The following is a 19313-nucleotide window of genomic DNA, read 5'->3' as shown; positions in this document are numbered from 1 at the left end:
GATCCTCTTCATCAACCATCCATCCATTTTCTATCGCTGCTTGCAGGTGTTGTGCTTCAACCTGAGCAGGTTGTGTTGGGGGCAGACAGACACATTGACACCAGGCAATTTAGAGTTTCAAGTTCACCTCATATGAATATCTTTGGCTCTGCAATGAAACACTAGATCCCTCAGCCTGATCTATCTGTCACTTCACCATCCTCTTTATAGGCAAACCCATTGCGAAGGTCGCTCCATTTGGCCTTTGTCTCCCTGGCTGTGTCTCTGTATTTCCTGCTTGTCTTTATTACTTTGATGATGATGAATGGTACAAACGGAGTAAGGGTGCATACTTTCCTATAGTCTCTCCTCAAAGGACAGGTCTGTTCCATAAAGAATACAAAGAGAAAAATGAGCTGGAGAGAAATGGAACCCTCCTTTCAAGGTAGAACGCTGCTATCCGACTGCTGTCCTTCCTCTTCTTAGACTGTTGGTTACTGCTGCTTTCATGTTCCAGCATGGTTGAACATGTGAAGTGCACACAGCTGTCTGCATAGATTCTCCAATCCACTATCATGGCTTGGCTGTGTGTCAGTGACATAAACAGGAATCACCTTCTCCTATGGAGCAGCTTCAGGGTCAGCACACCCTGAGATCGGATCAGGATCAATACTGATGGCCATCATTTTACCTTCAGCATGCTCACACACACACACACACACACACACACACACACACACACACACACACACACACACACACACACACACACACACACACACACTACAATGATCTTGCATTCAGACCACACCCTCTGTTGGTGTGCACTTTTACTTGGGTGTGTGTGTGGGCTTTTACCAGTATGTGTGTGCAATTTCACTCGTGTGTATGGGGGAGGTTTATCATGTGTTTATAGGTGAGTGTGTGTGTGGTTTCACATCTTTAAATTGTGTAACTTCACCTCTTTTTCAAACAATTTACCAAAGGAGCAGTTCACATCTGCATGAGTTCCTATAGAAGGTTGAGATGATTCCACTGAGTGACTCATGGCCTTACCTTCCTCTCCAGGGAATAACCAGATCCGGGTTGAGCTTGCGGAAGAAGTATTCTCCTCCAGGCTGGCGCCCGTTGAAGCTCCGGAGGGGTGTGTCATCATTTGGATCGTCCTCCAACAAAGGTTCCTCTGTCTGCGGCCTCATCATGCCGATGTACTTTGGCAGAAAGTTGATAAATACCTGGGAGTTTCAGGAGAATTCATAAATAAGGGAAGGCTCAGTAAATCTGGATAAATGTGCTTTAAGAACAACTCCTCTGCAGATCAGGCCTGAACTATACCCAGCCTCACTTTTCGAACCCAGTTGGGCATGATGTGTGTGCTGGGGGTCCGGTGGTGTAGATTGAGGACCACTACACTCAGGATGACAGAGAAGGTCACCAGGATCATGGTGAACAAGACATAGTTAACAATAATGGGGATGCCAAGGGAAGTCTCAGGGACCTTGTCTGCCAGCAGGAGCATGAAGACAGTCAAAGCGATGAGGACAGAAATGGACAAGGTCATCTTCTCTCCTGGAAACCGCAGAGATGGGGCAGGGAATTAATAATGACAGTGAGGCTCTAGTTCTGTTTTGTCTGTTGGTATTTATGTCTTAGTCACAATGTCATATCCTGTCTGAGGGCCAGACCTGCTCCTGGTGGAAGGTAGAAGACAAATATAGCCAGCACACTGGTGAGGATGCAGGGCACAATGATGTTGATGATGTAGAACAGAGGCTTCCTCTGTATGATGAGGTAAAAAGTGATGTCCTCATACAGGTCCTCCTTCACGTTCTTTCTTGCGGGTTTGTGACAGATTGCCCACTCGCCGTTCTCTGTGGAAAGACAGAGGTGGGAAAGCATGAAGCATGATGGGAAAGTGGATGAAAATGTAGATCATATGATGTTAAACCTGTCATGGTTGATACGTTTAAGTTAGAGCTGAAGGGACTCAGCAACTTTCAGTCTCAGAATTTGGTCATAAAGGGAAAATGGAGGATTTAATAAAACCTTCAGTGTTCGGAATTCACTCAAACTGGGGACTTCATCCTCAAGTCAAGATTTTAAAATGCAAACATTTAGCAGAGCAGCCTCATCTTCTGTCAAAACAAATGACACGTCTTCAGAAAGTAAATATATTGCTGAATACAAACTTGCATAAACACAATTATCCATTCATTTCTATCATGAAATTGAAAGTGAATGAGTCTGGAATGAGACATCATGTCGAGTCAAACCTGTCAACTTCATTTCAGATTGATGATTATGAAAACACAAAAATGGTGGGCAGCAATTTGGTCCAATTAGAGCAAACTATGTTGTCAAAACACAGACTGGACCTCCTGCAAATCTGCGTGGCTTGAATAAGACACCAACCAGTGAAAGCGTTCTCGTCTATGACAATCTCATGGATCTCATTGCCGTCATAATCCATGAAATACTGCAGCTCCACCTCCGACGCATCGTAGGTGTACGAACGGAAAACCATGCTGCAGTTCTGCCAGTCGAAAGGGAAGTACGAAACCTGTGGAAGGAAGTGGAGAGGTGCTGCGTTCATCTTAGTGCACACAAACATACTGCAGGTGAAGGATGTCATGTAGAGCGATGTCATTTACCTCTATGGAGCAGCTGCTGCGGTAGATGGCCGGAGGAAGCCAGTTCACCGTCCCATCACTGTTTACCAAGACGTTGACGTACAGAGCCACGTCAAACTGGCCATCGTTACTGAGGAGGTAGCACAAGGGAGCAAGTCACTGACACAGCAGGCGTTTGTGTGTGTGTGTGTGTGTGTGTGTGTGTGTGTGTGTGTGTGCGTGTGCGTGTTTGTGTGTGACTGTGACACACACTCACTTGTTGATGAGGTAGATGTCCGGACGCCACACTTTGTTTGGAGGAATCCTTAAAACATCGATGTTGTCATATTGTTTTGGGTCCCATGACAACCTGTAGTCTGTCCAGGCCTGGGAAGGGAAGGAAGGGCAGGAAGGGAAGGAAGGAAGGGAAGGAAGGAAGGAAGGAATCAGCAAAACAGAGGGAACCGACAGGAGGTGAAATTACTATCACAGCATCATTTACAACCTTGTTATGACGAGTCACACACACACACACACACACACACACACACACTCACGCCTGTCACAAACCCGAGCCATCCAGAAATCTAATTAGCGAAAGCCAAGGCTGAGTGACGACGACAAGAGTGAGGGAGCAAATTTTAAAAAGTGCCAACTCCATCTGAGGAACAGAGCGGGCGCAGTGATGAAGATGAAGACGAAGGTTTTCAGCCTCATACCAGATTCATGAACACGTTGGTTGTCATCTCTTCGTTCTTCTCATTCTGCAGCCGAGACAGAAAGAAGAGCAAACATTCAGTGTGTGCGCGTGTGAGTGTGTGTGTGTGTGTGTGTGTGTGTGTGTGTGTGTGTGTGTGTGTGTGTGTGTGTGTGTCTGTGTGTGTGTGTGTGTGTGTTTACCAGGCTGACGAGCTGGGACAGCGTCATGCCCACCCTGACCATGACTCTCTCCTCCCAGTAACGAGCCGGCCTCACTTTCATGTTGTAGTTCTGGAACAACTTCTGATGGAGCCGCCGTTCTGTTTCTGAGGCTCCTGGAAGAACGGGTGGACAAAAATAATCAAACCAATGATCAAGAACAATTTCAACATTAGGAGGTGTTCAGTCCCCTTATTTTAAGAATTAAGAAAATATGAACTCAAGCCCAAACAACCTTTAAAGTCCTCCCTCAGGTTTTAACAGTTTGATTAGGTTCAACACACTCCTACTGCATTACAGTATAAACATGAGGGGGGAAGATATAAAAAGCAAAACTTCCTTTTAAAAATGACTCTGGAGCACAATGAAGTCATTTATTCAGCAAAAGAACTGGCAGATTGGAGTATGGACGGGAAACTAAGCTATTTTATTACATTACTCTGTTATTCATTATGACAGAAATAAGGTCAGAGGTCAGGGTGTGACTTTGCAGCCTTGAGCCTGTTTACACCCTGAGCTGGGCAGCAGTAGCTCAGTCGGTAGGAATTCTGCTTGGGCGCCGAATAATGGCTGCCCTGCAATAATTGGAAGTCACTTTGGATAGAGGCGTCTGCTAAATAAACCAGTGAGTCATGCCTGTGGAGGTTTGGGGTTCAATTCCCACATAGATGTCGGAGAATAATAATAAACAGTATTGTGAGTAATTACAGAATGGGGTCGTGTTAAAATGGATGTTATCTAATAACAAGTCCTCCACATGAAGGAAAAGACAAACATAATGTGATGGCAGCGGTCAGACAATGTGTTTACTGACGCCAGGAGTGCCGTTCATTCCATACATCCAAAGAAACGACACGTGGGGAAGATGTATGGAGACAGAAAAGGACAGAGAGGACATGCAGAAGACGCATTCAGCAGGCAGGTGCTGGTGCCAGGGGTGCATGATGGGTAGCAAAGGTGACTGAGCTGATGTAATCGATACGCTGCGGGGGGAATGAGATCAAAGGCATGCCGGGGATACCAGACCCATCAGGGACAGAAATAGACTGATTATCAAACAATGATGTGTTAATATGATTCATCATATGTCCTGCGCCATGACAGGGAATTGGGAATAGATATCCTTAGGGCGGGAACACTCCTTCTCATTCCACCTCTGTCCTATTTCTTTTTGTCCTCCCGTCAAACCAGGACAGTAGTGTGTGACGCAGAGAGAGATAAGAGCTACCTATGGACGCCATGTGAGTCACCTGACCCCGGCTTTGGCTCAGAGAACGGACTGCTCATCACAAATCAATTCCAATTATGATTTTATCCCAAAAGCAGGGGAATTAGAATCTTCCGGTTTGATAGAGCTAACAGAGTTTAGTGAGTGTGTGTTATCTGAGCCCAGCTGAATAATCAACACTCGTTCTTTTTTATCTCTAAGTAAGCCTCATTTCCCAGGTGTATTCCTTCAAACAGGTGGAGGACGGTTTCTTTACTGGGCAGCTCCAGGAAATAGATTGTATCAGGACAGAGCGGAATGCAACACAGCAACACGGCAACACAGATCTATCCAGAGGTCATAAACAAGCACAGAGCAACTGGTTGTTTTCTAAACCCAGTATGGGGTCAGAGGGTCAAGGTCAGAGGCAGACAAACATTTCTGTCTTTCCTTCTTCCCTCTGTTTCAACCTTCAAGTGACACAGGACTGACATAAGCATGAACTGCTGGGAATACACACACACACACACACACACACACACACACACACACACACACACACACACACACACACACACACACAGTCCAGCTGGTGGTAGTCCCAGTAGGAGTTAAACTCAAAGACTAACATGTCGATTAAATGAATTCAGCTTCAAAACACAGAGTCAAACACACACCTGGACGGTTGAACTTACCGGTGAAAGTGAGGCATAAGTAGCTGCAAAAACAAAAAAGTGCGCTCATCCGCACGTTCATCATAGTCTTCATCTTCATTAGTCTGCTGGAGACCGCCATCACATCTTCTTAACCCTTTCTCCTGCCGACCAAAGCCTCCACCATCCACTGAAATCAGCCACTTTGACCCCGTTGACCCTCACCTGGATCCTAGAAGGTCGAGCAACCAGTAAAGCTCCCGCACACACATACACATAAACATACACACACCTGCGGCTTCGGCAGATACATGCACGCCTCCGGTTGATTCGGGCTACTTGGCACCTCTAACAGCAGCAACTGTTCAGCTACAGGCCCGGGATACTTCTCTCACTCTCTCTCCCTCTTCCCCCCCGTCATCTCTTTGTGGCCGTGGCTCCATGGGTGAATCCACGGCCTGATTGGGTGCGTGTGCTGGGAGTGACGAGAGGGCGGAATGTGTTTGTACTGGGAGGCCTGCGGGGCAGACACCTGTTGGTGCTCACCAATGTGAGGTTAGGACCGGGGAGGAAGAGGAAGTGGAGGGGGCGGGATGGGGTGAAGGAATGGCGATGGGCTGTGCGTTATGACAATGGGGATATTTTGGGGTGGAGAACAAGCTGGTGGCGTGGAGTGATGATGTCTGGCATGTTTACTTTCCCCGTGGAGGAAAATGGAATGGCGGTGCTCAGGATCGAACAGAAGCTGATGTTTTTACTTTTTATTTTGGAACGTGCTGGCTATGAGAGAAACACAACAAGCAACAGAATATAACTCATTATTAAATGTATTCTCCGTTCACGCTCAACGTTGCTCCACCTCTTTCATTCCTCCATGCACACACACACACACACACACACACCCTCTTTAGCCAAGTGACAGGAATCCCCATTGAGTGTTTGGTATTCACGGCACTGAAAACATTGATGGAACTCAAGCGGTGCGTCGTAGCTCAGATGAGAACCGGGTGTCAAACTGTTTTTCCCCCTCTGACCCATTGCAGAATAAAAAAATCAATCATCTTAAACTAAAGTAGCATCAGCTCCCATTCAGCTACATTCTTAAAATGACAAGTAATGGTAAAAGCAATAGTTTAGTGATTGCAGAGTGAAAGTGATGTCATTAAGGAGAGGAGGATAGCATGAAACACAGATATTGTCTTCATCAACAGAAGCCACTGGCAGCCAAGAAGAAGCCGTGGACTATATCCTTACTATATTAATAATAACCATAATATATATAGATGTATATAACAATAACCTCATAATTGTCTTTAGTATTAAATACAAAATCAGCAGATTCTTCCCCCGGCCGTCTTCTCTCTGTGTGCTTTCTGCTGCCCTCTCTGTTGTCTCTCAGGTCATTCCATTCCGTGACCATCTCTGTCATGCTGGTTGGGGGTTGCCAGTGTACAAACATAAACAGACTATAAATCAGTCCAGGGTGAGAGTTGAGAGAGGGAACAAGTCTTCAACCTGCCCTCCAGTCTGATGCAACCCACATATAAATCAGTCAAAATGTCCCGTCCTGTGTGTTTTTGTGTCTGGACGGATGGGATAGAAGTATGGGCTATTAAGCTAAGAAAGTGTGAAAACAATGAGAGCAGTCCAGCCGGTTGATTCAGATTGTTGGCAGGTCGGTGATGTATAGATTTTCAGCACCATCGCTCCACTGAGTGCAGACATTCAACCTTGAACGGCTTCAGCTAAAGCAGTTACAGTGTATGCACAAATATGAGGGAAGCCCATACAGTTGGGTCAGTGAACCAGGGTGTGTGTGTGTGTGTGTGTGTGTGTTATTAATAGCCAGGGTCAGAAGGTGACAGGGTGAGGGTCAACATACGGAGCCTTTGATATCCCTCCTCATCTTTATTTACAAAAAGCAAAATGCAATTACAATCAGATGAAAGGGGGCAGGTGTGTGTTTGCGTGCGTGTGTGTGTTTGTGTGTGTGTGTCTCCATACAATGGGAATTCCACATGATATTGATACAGCTGGTGAATTGACCAGGCGTGCTCTTCTACACTCCAGCACCAGAATAGCCTCCATGCAAACACACACATGCATACACATACATTCACCGCCACCACCCCGAAATAAAAAGGGGATTACCATGGTTACTGAAATATCCACCAGGCATGTGTCATGCTCCAGCACATTCTGACACAGGGTAATGAAAGACATACAACCGGCTTATTATAGCATCTGATTTGTCTCTGCGTTTATGTGTTAACACCACATAAGAACATCCAACACTGGATACACACTCTTCAGACCTACAATCCCTACCTTAGTACACAAGAACACACAGATTCACACCTAATACTGGCTTAGTTGGTGTATTTCATGTCATAACAACTGTAAAATATGTTCACACGCAGCTGTCTAAGGTGAAGCTCAGGCAAGAGGCCTCAAGATGTTCATGTGTTGGTGTTTAATGTAGAAAAGTGAACATGTTAGGCTGTACATTCACCCTGGTGGTGTTTAAATTTCGGCTCAACAATCTGAACTTTACAATGATTTTGTATGTCCTGTTTGCTGAGGGGGTGCATCAGGAAGGCAACCAAACTTTCCCACTAATTCAGGGGGCTTTGAAGGGGTCGGTGGGTGTGTGGTTGAAGCTGGCGTCGGTGAAAATGGCCAAGGTGCCCACGGTGGTGAAGACGACAAAGATCCAGAGGAACATGCGGTCCACAACCATGGCCACATACTGCCAGTCCTCCTTCAACTGGGTGTCGGGGTGACGAGGAAGGAGGAAGAGGGAGAGGTAGAGGTGGTGATGGGAAAGGGAAAGGGAAGGAAGGAAAAGTAAGACAGGTAAGGGGTCAAATAGCAGAGTGCAGAGGAAAAAAGGAGGAGCAAGAAAGCTGAGCAGACAAATGGAGGAGCTTACGGCTTCATAGTCCTTCTCAGCCTGCAGAGCCTCGGCGATGTACGTGATGGCCTCTATGGCTGACTTGAGCTCGTCCGGTAGTGTCAGGTAGGAGCTGGGGCCGTCGATGAACTTCCTCATGTCTGTGCACATCCCCTCTGACTGAAATCTGGAAAAACAATGATGTCGGGACATTGGAAAGAAATGTAACAATTACTGATGGAGAAATCTCGGAGAAATGAAGGAGGGAAGCCACAACCCCAAAACCAAGCCTCCAGGATGTTATGACAGATGTTCAGGACTAATTAAAAGCCACAAAATAGCAACGTTTTTCTGAGGCAGGAAGCAGTTCTTCTTCTTCTGCCGCCCCACATCATTCAGAGAAGGTCAGAGGAGCTCCCTGGGCTCTGACCGACACACAGCTCTGCATCTAATGACTGGCCTGTGCTGGAGAGTCTGTGTGTCACAGCAGGCATGTTCTGTGTTTACTTGTTGCTATGGGGTGCCAGCGTTGCTATGGGGGGTCTGCTGACCTCACCCTGTCACTCACGGCCTCTCACATAGTCTATGTTAGAGCGGAACACAATTGTTATCCTGTGAACTCATTTCTTCAAACCACAACCAAGGGATCAAATCATCAAGTCATTATGATGGCATTATTTCACATCAGCAGCAGCAAGGTGAAACTTTTTCTCATTGCTTGATTACATAATGATTAAAACATAAAAATACAAAATGGACTAAATTGGAGCGAGTTTGCTTACTTATAAAGAAGTATACAAGATCCAAATAATGAATGCTCCTGCTTCAAATAATAAATGACCACAAACAGCTTGAATAACCACAAACAATGAGCACAGAGGTGGAATAATGAAAAGCCAATCCTCAAATAAGAAAATCCTGGCCCAAATATCCTCCACACAAGTTAAACATTTGTTCACATTAAGCTGTAAGTCTCCGTGTTACCACTAGGTGTCCTGATTTAACTTCCTTGATGTGGGAATCCATCATTCCATGCCTGTTAACATTCATTATTCAATGTTCCGTTGGTTATTCTGTATTTCCCCAGCTTGGTTGTTAAAGAGTTGTCCTGCGTGTCCTTGAGCAAACACACGGTGGTTTCACATCGTGGAGCTGAAATCGACCTCCCGACAGAACAGCTGCACTCTCACCACAAATCTGCTTTCAAATGAAACACCTCAATTATGAATCACCTCTCTGTCTTAACACTCAAACCAAACCACAGATGGCAACGAGCTGCAGGTCACACAGCTGAACACTTGAAGGCGGTGTTGCACTGTGGCCTCCTCTCCTCTGGGAGTGTGACGGTGTGTGTGAGCGTGTCTGACAGGGAGGACAGAACGGAGACCTGCTTGGTATTCAGGGCTGGAGATGTGTGTATACAATGCAGTGCTACATCGCTGCTACTCCTGTGTGTGTGTGTGTGTGTGTGGCAGGTGAAGGGGGCGTGACCTACGAGAGGTGGAGCCATGTCAGATAGAGAGAGAAAGAGAGAGAGAGAGAGAGAGACTCTTGGCCTTTTGGCTTGTCTTTCTTTCTCTCTCCATCCCTGCTCAAAGCACCACTTCATCAGTGGGAAGTAAATTACTGTTCAGTCGACTAATTCAACTAAAACTGTCTGCATCTGCTGCCAAAACACATGCACAAAAACTAATTAAGAAGGTGTGTGTGTGTGTGTGTGTGTGAGGGCTCAAGAGAGATACTGCTGTCTCATCAAATGGCTCTAATAGAGTCTGTCCCCCTCTCTCTCCCGCCCCTCACTTGCTCTAACCTCCATTCTTTCACCTTGACACACACACCACCTAATGTATCAGAGTCAATTTGTGTGGGTCATTATTATTTTAGCGACGATTGCCTGCCGCCTCCAGCCTTCCCCTTGAGACTCGGCTCACACCGCCTCCAGCTTTCCATGATTCTGCCGTTACAAAAGTCAATGCAAATTCAACAAAATGCGTATTTTTCCATTATGCTGCATAATTTCCCATTTAACACATATTTATCACATTACTTTCCACATTATTTTAAGTTTCCTTTATCTTCTTTGTTTCTCTTTTTTTCATATTACACACTGGGGGAGTGAGGAGGAGAGTGTCTGGCTGTAAAGGGGGGCACTGTTGTCTGTGTGTGTGTGTGTGCAGGCATAAAGCTCTTACTTGAGCAAGGTCAATGAACGCCTATGCTGACTTGGAATAGATACAAAGGTAAATATAGTAAAAATACTCCAAGTGGTCCACCTCCTTACTCAACAGCTTCAGGGGTCAGGAGGCCTCAAGACTTTTGCACGATTTACAGAATGATTTGGTTCAAATGTACTGCCTGTAAATACTCATCAGTTTCAAAATGAATCATTAACATTAAATATTCTCCAGTCAACAGCAGCAGACATCATTCTACATCACAAATCTTAGCAGTTTCCTGTCAATTTCAAGTATTTGGTATAATAAGGACCAATAAATCTATCTACACATGAGATGACAGTCACCGACACACACACACACACACACACACACACACACACACACACACACACACACACACACACACACACACACACTTCCTGGATGGCCTCGCATGGTCTCACCTGTTTGGTTTGGGGAACAGAATGGAGGAGTCGGGCTTGCGGATGAAGTATTCATCTGCAGCTTTGCTAACAGTAAAGATTTTCTTCTCCCGGCGGGGATGAGTCTCCAGGGACAGGGGTGTCTCGACTTTGGGCCGCAGCATGCCCAGGTAGGGGGGAAGCATGTGGATGAAAATCTAGGAAGGAGAGGGAAAGCACAGTGTGGCGATGTTACCTCCAGAATTGCCATCCAATATCGCACTTCTTCATTATATCCCTTTGACTCAAAACCACAAATGGAAATCAAATGTTTCTTAAATTGCATTTCCCACCTTCAGCTGAAGGCTCATTGGCTCCTTCACACCCCTAAAGCCCATTATCTTTCCTGGTGTTAAAAAGCCATTTGTTTGGTTGTATTGTGATTTATGAACCAGCTGCTCGCCTGTATTTGCTTGTTAAGGGTGATGAATGAATCTGAATGTAGAATTTAGCAATGTGGCAACCGCTGAGGAGGACAGTTAAATGATGTTGGTGGGGAAAGCAAATGTGTCGCGCTCTCCAATTGCTCAACATCTGCCGTCAAGGTGCCCTTGAGCATGGCGCTGAAGCTGGGCGTGGGGCTATAGCTGTACTGGGGCAGCCGGAGCTTCAGTTAGATGTATGGAAGTATGGATCTCATCCCAAAGAATGGTAACTATAGGAAGCATGCACCATTCACTTACTGGCATCCACAGTATCTGTCCAGTCAACATTGACGATGCTTGACTAAGAAGATTGATTGGAGTAATAAAGCCCCCAGTTATTGCTCTTTGGCTATTAGAGTTACTGCATGCGTTTTAGAAGATATACTGTATGAAGCACTCTGACTTGCAGATAAAAAAAGGCAAATCACCAGGCCAAGTGTCGGCCTTAATCAATATCATAAAAGCTGTTTCCCTCAGTAAATGGTCTTTTTATCGGCGGCCTGAAGTGCCTTAATGTCCTTCCTCTGGAATAACTTCCTCCTCCTGTATTGACAGATGGATATCAATAGTGACCCACAGCGTTGGAACATGAGGTGAAATCAGGGAGACTACAGCGACATGTACAGGTCTAACACTTTAACCCTGCACACGTTCTTCTTGTCCATGACGGACAGCAGTAAGGTTTCCCATTCTCGGTGACATGATTACAGCAGTGGAGTGTGTGAGCTGCTTTTATGCTGAGTTAAGAGGGCCTTAAAGACATTCAGTCATTCAGAAACAGGCATCTGTTTGATCTCAGTGTGCAGCAGTGAGGGAGAGTAGCAGCAAATCAGAAACAAACAAAACAGACATTAATCTAATTTTCACCATAATTAATAGTAAATTTCATCTTTGGTTGATTTGTAAAACATGAATAGCCAAAGGGTAAAAAGAATTCCATAATTGAAAGCTGCAATAATCCTAGCAAGCAGATTTCCCTCTCTCCAAAGGTTGTGTTTGTTTTGGCCTTAAGCTAAAGTTCTGCAGTGATGTAATGATTCCACCTTCAAAGCAAATCTATAATAGCTCATCTGAGTGGTATTGAATTAATGATCATCTACTCTCAGCTACACCGCCTGCTCGGCTCTGCCCCTGGAAGGTTCCCCTGGGGACACAAGCCAGGTCAGGGAATATTACATCATTCAATAAAAGAAAGAAAGTAGATAAACTACACAAAATTAAGATTCCTCAACTATGCAGCCGTCTACATCCAACACAACATCTCTTATAGTTGCGTTCCTGTTTAAGAATGACAGAGAAGTGAAGTACAAACAATTACAAAATGGGAACGAACATCTGGATTTGTCCTTTACAGTCATTCTGCTGCTGGAGAAAGGAGACATTAGAATGAACCAGAACGTCTTCATACTCTTCTGTCTGTAACATGTGACTGACCTTACCTTAACAAGGTCAAATCATGTACAGCAGGGCCAGAGACAACTGATGGGTTTGCAGGGAAGTTGTCAGCTAATCTTTTAGGACTCACAGATCCATAATTACTTCTGGAAATGTCTTGATTATTACGCCTTCAATCAACCGCCATCATCAATGGCACTTATCTATAGGCTACTGCTTCCCCATCTCACCGTCCTCTAACTCTTCCTGAGGTATCGCTGAGACTAATGCAGATACTTATGACATTACTCTAACATCATTAAGCAGGCCTCTCTTTGATGCAGACAGCTGAGAGCAGCACAGAGCAGGGTCACACTTTCCCTTTATCTCTATGATGGCTGCTATCCTGCTAAAGCTGCTGACAGGAGAAAAGTGTTTTTCTCATGCTGATGAAATAGAGCATAGAGCTTGATGATTTAATGACGGCTCAATGGGGAAAGAACAGCACTTAACAAGCCAATTCATGCTATTAATTCCAAGAAACAGTGCAGAACAAATAAATCAAAGTATGTGCACCACTGGAGGGCGCTGCTCCCAGGCTCTCACCTTGCGGACCCACATGGGCATTTGGTGGGTGCTGGGGGAGCGGTGGTGCAGGTTGAGGACGACCACGCTGAGGATGACAGAGAAGGTGACCAGGATCATGGTGAACATGATGTAGTTGACGATGATGGGAACGCCCAGGGATGTCTCAGGAATTTTATCAGCAAGCAGCAGGAGGAAAACAGTCAGGGTGAGCAGCACATTGATGGACAGACCCATCTTCTCTCCTGGTGTGTGGGAATGGTATAAATAAATAGTATGAATTACATGAAGTGGTTGGCGTAAGTATGGTTTTGCACTCACACATTTTGACTTAATAATAGAGAACGGTTAGAACTGGAGGTATAGGAACACTGTGTGTAGGTGTTACCTGCATCAGGGGGCAGATAAAAGTTGAAAATGGCGATGATGGTGATGAGGATGCAGGGGAGGATAATGTTCAAGACGTAGTAGAGAGGCTTCCTCTCGATAATCAGGTAGAATGTCATGTCTTCATACAGATCATCATTCATGTTCTTCCTGCTTGGCTTGTGTCGGATGTACCACTCGCCGCTCTCTGCACAAATGTTCATTGTACAGGCATTTAGGAAACATTTGAACATAAAAATCAATCCTTACAACTAAGTCTGTATCCTTTCCTCACAAATCCGTACCACCGATTGCTTCGTCTAGTTGGATCTCCCGGATCTCGTTGCCTCGGGAGTCTAAAGTATACTGCAGTTCGATCTCTGTGGAGTCATAGGTGTAGGAACGGAATTGCATGGTGCAGTTCTGCCAATCAAAGGGGAAATATGTGACCTAGTCAGAGGAAGACAGAAGACAGAAGAGAGGAAAGGGCAATGATGGTTGGAGAAGGTAGAATGTTGTGAGAAATGTGTTCAAGCTTTAATGTGTACATGTATTTGAGTGGATGTTTACCTTAACACCACAGGAGCTGCAGTAGAGGGCAGGTGGGGTCCACGTCACCCTGCCATTACTGTAGACCTGAACATGAACATGGAGGGCCACATCAAACACCCCATCGTTACTGCAAGCACAGAATATCAAAGGTTATTATCTGAACAATTCAGTTTGACGCAATTCACAACTACTTTCATCTGCAGCGGGATTTCAGTGTGAACATCAGGGGAAGGCACCATGTCTTAGTGGATAGAGGTGCTTTCACACCAACAAGGCCTCAAGGTTTGGATGTGGAGCTCCAATTCCATGGTTAAACTTCTCTGAGTGAGTTTTGAACTGGTGACAGAGTTTAACCTGAACCTCCAACATACACACAATGAATAAAGAATAAAGATGGATAGATGATCTGTTTATTGTATCAAGTGGTTACATAACATACCTTACATCATCCGACCTTGCTGATTGATCAGGGCTAATAAATAAATAAATAAATATTGAAATAAATCAATTTTTCCAGGAAAAATCCTCCTCCAGTTCTAATAAAGTCATCAATCAGTAGCTTGGGACCTCTTTAATGTCGTCCTACTTCCTCCCACTCACACTTTCTGCCTTCTGGCACAGTAAAATAAAGTTAAAAAAATTCTAAAAGCATAAAAAAAAGACAGATTGCCCCAGATTTACTGCTGCCATGACTGATGTCTGATTATTGCACAGCTGTACTGCTTTTACCCTCCTGTCACCCACAGCTGTACATCAACAATTGGCTACAGTCCCATATTGCAAGCTCTTAATTGTCACGGATGAAACGGTAGAAACACATTTCATTAGACACAATTTGGCTCATTAGACAATACATGACAAGGACATCAGGTGACTTAGATGTGTATGTGGTGGTCTGTCAGAGCGCTGATCATCTTATGTTGTGTAAAATGGTTACGACGCTCGGGTAATCTTGTAATCTTTTATGTTACTAGGAAGCTACACTGCTTAATTATCTATAAAGTGTTTAGGAATTGAGCAGCTGGGATATTTAGAACGCTGTCAATGAGACGCTTCACAAAGAACACTTCAGAGCTGTGTACAAGAATCCATACGCTGAATGGATGGAAACATTATAATCCTTAGGTTCTATGAAGCATCATCCATAAAAATATAAACATGCAGGAGATACACCTTGACCCAAGATGATCCAAGGCTGTGCTAATGCTCACTTATTGATGAGGATGATGTCGGGCAGCCAAACCTTCGCAGCAGGAATACGCAAGACCTCAATTCCGTCATTTTCTTTGGGATTCCATGACAACCGATAGTCTGTCCATTCCTGTTAATAAAATAACATGCTGAGGCTCAGGGTGTGTGTTGCCACTCCCTGCATCCTGTAAAGCCTGTGACATCATAGTGCAGGAAGAAGGTAGATATCATACAAAAACATTCTTACCAGATTCATGAAAACAACTGTGCTCATTTCTTCATTTTTCATGTTCTGGAAAGAGAGAAAGATCAATGTGTTGTGTTGTGGCTGTTGTTGACTTCATGTATACAGTATGTCTATTGATATATCTGTGATCAGCAAAAACAATTCAATCCCTGCTGTTCGTGTCTGCCAAGAGATTTATGTTGTAATTAATATGAGAAGGAAATCAATGGCCAAGTTTTGGTAATGGTTCTAAAGCAGCAGATGTAATAGATGAGAGTCACTTGAGATTCTGACTAATGTGACGGCAGCAGGCGCAGAACAGAGCTCACGGTGCGTTACACAGTGTAAACGTGAATTGCACATGCATGTGTATGTGTTTGTGATTGTGATTGTGATAAATGAAGGCATAGTTTCCCTGAGCCAGGCCTGCTATTTAAAACGCTGGGAGGAATGTCAGGGAGACAGCTGGGACAGACACAGAGAGGGGGGGTTGGGGGTGAGAGGGGCGCTATTAACCCACCTTGTCCTCTCTCCCCCTACACACACACGTTCACAGAATCACACAGCTACCACTCTCTTCCCTGACCTATCACTTACTGATACTCGCCGTACCGTTTTGAAGTCGCTGCCTGCGGTACCTTAGGTTATCCCTTTGGGAGGATGTTAATAATAACACTGCACTGAGCCAGCATGCCTCTTCTGAGCAGAGGGGGATTGAGCGTCCAAGTGGGTCAGTTTTCAAGATCGTTCCACTCCAGAACCAAAGGGCCCTGCGTGAGTTGAATGGAAGTGTAAGGAGCATGCCGAGTGAGGATGTGTGGGAGAGTGCGCGTAGAAATACTCCAGAGAGAGCCGACACACACACACTGACCTGATTTGTGTTATGGGTATGTGTGTATGAAGACAAAAGGAGATCAGTTTAGTCTTTGTTACCACTTTTACACATCAAGGTATGCTTTCTGAATAACAGACCTACATTATGAAATTGTAAAATTGATTCACTCAAGGCAGGTAAATGTCTTAAATGGAGGATCTATCACATCTCTGCGTATTTCCTCAGGCTTATCCGCTTCGCTGCCTTTCATTGCAGCAAGGACACATTTCTGGAGTACGTCCTTGTGTCAAAGCCATGCCCTCTGCATGTTCTCCCTATGTTTGTGTGGTTTTGGTCAGGTTAATGTTCTTACCATTGCCCTTGAGCAAGTCATTAGGTGGTAGAAGTTGGGACGGAATTCACCCACAGCAATCAATCCCAAACCCACCTTCAAGTTTTGCCCTGTTTCATATTCAATACATTTCCGTAAACACAAAGGTTTCACATAAAAAAAACTTTGAGTGTGTTTGCGTGTGCATGTGTGCGTGTGTGTGTGTGTTTCTTGTTCCTCACCAGTCCGACAAAGGAGGAGAGGATCATACCCACACGGACCACCACCCTTTCTGCAGGAGTGCGTGCTGGGCGGACCTTCAGGTTGTAGCCTCTAAAGACCTCCTTCACCAGCCCCTGCTCCTGGTCTGATGCACCTGAATGGGACAGAGTCTGTATTACTCACATTCTGCCATGATTTGAACACTTTAATACCTTTATATTAGGTTTACACAGCCACTGGAATCAGTGCTATACAAAGCACGAGACAGTTCTGAGCAGTTGGACCAGTAACCAGTAAGCAGGCATGGTAGCCATTGTCATGTCACCTCACAATATCTTTACTGGCTGTGAATAGTTGCTGTTGCTCTGTTTGTTATCCCTTCACCTTAATTCACATGTACAGTGACTGGGTATGACTCTCCTCATCAGTGCAGGCACAGCAGAACTCAGACTCAGCAGGCCATCCTTCTTTACTGTCGCCCAGGAAACACCTGGCCTTGATTATTATTTTCATGTTTTTACTTCTATCAGATGTTGATTCATGTCATGTGTTCATTCTCTAAACTCCTCCACACATGAAACTTTTGTCCCAAACCTTTGAATGCACTTCCCACACATAAATGCAGTCATGCAATTTAGATTTTCCACTTTCCATGACCTGAATGTGATTGGCCTGTGGGAGGAAACTGCAGCACCGCAACAGCACCGCTCTGCTGCTCCCTCTGCCCCCACACCCCCCGTCCATCTGCCATGGCACACCCCTCCCCGTTACCTCCTTCCCACCCTACCATCTTTCTCATCCTTCACTAACTACCTTCCATCCACATTGCCCTGCAACATCCGACCCAGAGGCCTGTGTACACATCTAAACGTGGCTACAGGCTGTATTGCTCTGTAGCAATGCTGTAATCATGTCACAGCAGCATTACTGTAAGGTTGTGAACCCATCACTGCCACACCCAAACACTTCTATTCCCCTGCAGAACTCCCCTTTTGTTTCCACTCATTTCACTTCCAGCACTGGAAGATTACAAACGATTATAATCAGACGCTCCGGTGACGCCCCATTCATCACTTTTGGCGTCGCTGCCGCCCGCCACAGCAGGATCTGAATAAAAGACAGGGCTCACCCATGGAGGCACCCCGTTAGGGCGTACAGCTCAGGTGGAGGTGGACAACCTGCATATTCAACTTAGTAAATGCCACAAGGCCTTACAGGAAGGCGAGCGTAGTAAATACCCTGCAATGAAATAAAGGAGGCGAATTCAAACACGATGCTCCCTGCTTCAATGTTCTGCCAGCTCTTCTCCGGTGTCCCATTGCGTGGTACCGTTGTGTGTAAACAGGAATGATCAGCAGGTGTTTGTGATCACGGCTGATGACTGCTGAGGTTGCTGGTTTGAATCCAGCGATGCAGAGAGATAAGTGAACACGCTGTGTGGTTGGAGCGACACTCAATCAAGAGATGATCTGGTCTTGAACCAACCACAGAATGTGCTTGTGATTGTGTGAATACTGCACACACTCACTGTAACATTACCATACTGTATCATAACATTCTTCAAATACCCCTTAATGCCTCCATGGGTAGGAATAGTGATCCTTTGGTGCTCAAATGTGTTTTAAATGCTTCTACTGCCTGTTAAACATAACACAAACCATTGGATTTGTTGTTGTATGCTGTATATTAGCTGTTATACTGTACACAGCTATTGGTATCACTCTGTTTTTGTTGTGATACTACTGCTCCATAGCCAAAGGGATTACTGTCAACAGTCAAGCAAACTGCATAATAAAACATCTAGGCTACATGTAAATGAGCTCTGAAGTCTCTATGACATGAGTGAAATGTGTCAGATTGAGTCTTACCTCCCACCACACACAGGCTACAGAAGCAACATGCCAGCAGAAGCCAATCCAGACTCCTCATGGTGACGCTCTGATCCAGGTTTCTCCTCAGGCCAGATCCTCTGTTGGTTGGTTGGTCCACACGGTAAAGTCTTTTGCTTCTTTTCCTTTGTCCCTGTGCTGCTTACAGGAAGAAACACTTTGGTGAAACTTCCGTTGAGTTCACTGTGGGCTGTTGTCTGTCAGTCAGGCCGGCCTCGCCAACTGCTGGGTGCTCCAATTACTCCTGTAGGGAGGGGAGAGGGTGGGGGTGGTCACAGTTCACCCTCTTCCTCAATGAGGATCGTGTCTGACTTTACACTGTGGAAGCTCAGGCCAAGAACCGGGTCCAAATTGTGGCCCAGATACACCAGGACTTCCTGAAGGGGTTTCAAGGTGGGAAATGAGAAAATATTACTCTTTCTTTTTGGATTTGAGGACAAG

The 19313-nt window shown here is 45.2% G+C and overlaps 2 protein-coding genes across 2 annotated transcripts in view; both read right to left on the bottom strand.

The window, feature by feature from the left end:
* Positions 1–5508, bottom strand: part of chrnb1l (cholinergic receptor, nicotinic, beta 1 (muscle) like) — an 8175-nt gene extending 2667 nt beyond the window's left edge. Inside the window, exons 1-9 of the mRNA XM_076141215.1 lie at positions 5409–5508; positions 3489–3622; positions 3308–3352; positions 2866–2975; positions 2631–2739; positions 2392–2539; positions 1665–1850; positions 1325–1548; positions 1036–1214 (exon numbers count right to left, since the gene is read on the bottom strand). Of these exons, the coding sequence (XP_075997330.1) occupies positions 1036–1214; positions 1325–1548; positions 1665–1850; positions 2392–2539; positions 2631–2739; positions 2866–2975; positions 3308–3352; positions 3489–3622; positions 5409–5508 (1235 nt within the window). The remainder of the gene's footprint in view (positions 1–1035; positions 1215–1324; positions 1549–1664; positions 1851–2391; positions 2540–2630; positions 2740–2865; positions 2976–3307; positions 3353–3488; positions 3623–5408) is intronic.
* Positions 5509–7986: 2478 nt separating this feature from the next.
* Positions 7987–18912, bottom strand: chrnb1 (cholinergic receptor, nicotinic, beta 1 (muscle)). The gene is made up of 11 exons (XM_076141456.1): positions 18852–18912; positions 17004–17137; positions 15638–15682; positions 15411–15520; positions 14218–14326; positions 13953–14097; positions 13670–13855; positions 13303–13526; positions 10880–11055; positions 8299–8446; positions 7987–8133 (listed from the first exon to the last, which is right to left on the bottom strand). The coding sequence occupies exons 1-11, from the start codon at positions 18910–18912 to the stop codon at positions 7987–7989; spliced, it is 1485 nt and encodes a 494-aa protein (XP_075997571.1).
* Between the last annotated feature and the right edge of the window lie 401 nt (positions 18913–19313).

Source organism: Genypterus blacodes, unplaced genomic scaffold (genome assembly GCF_046128005.1).
Source record: "Genypterus blacodes isolate CSIRO-AG114 ecotype Tasmania unplaced genomic scaffold, CSIRO-AGI_Gbla_v1 ptg000001l_1, whole genome shotgun sequence".
Classification (NCBI taxonomy): domain Eukaryota; kingdom Metazoa; phylum Chordata; class Actinopteri; order Ophidiiformes; family Ophidiidae; genus Genypterus; species Genypterus blacodes.
This window is presented reverse-complemented; position numbering and strand designations above follow the sequence as displayed.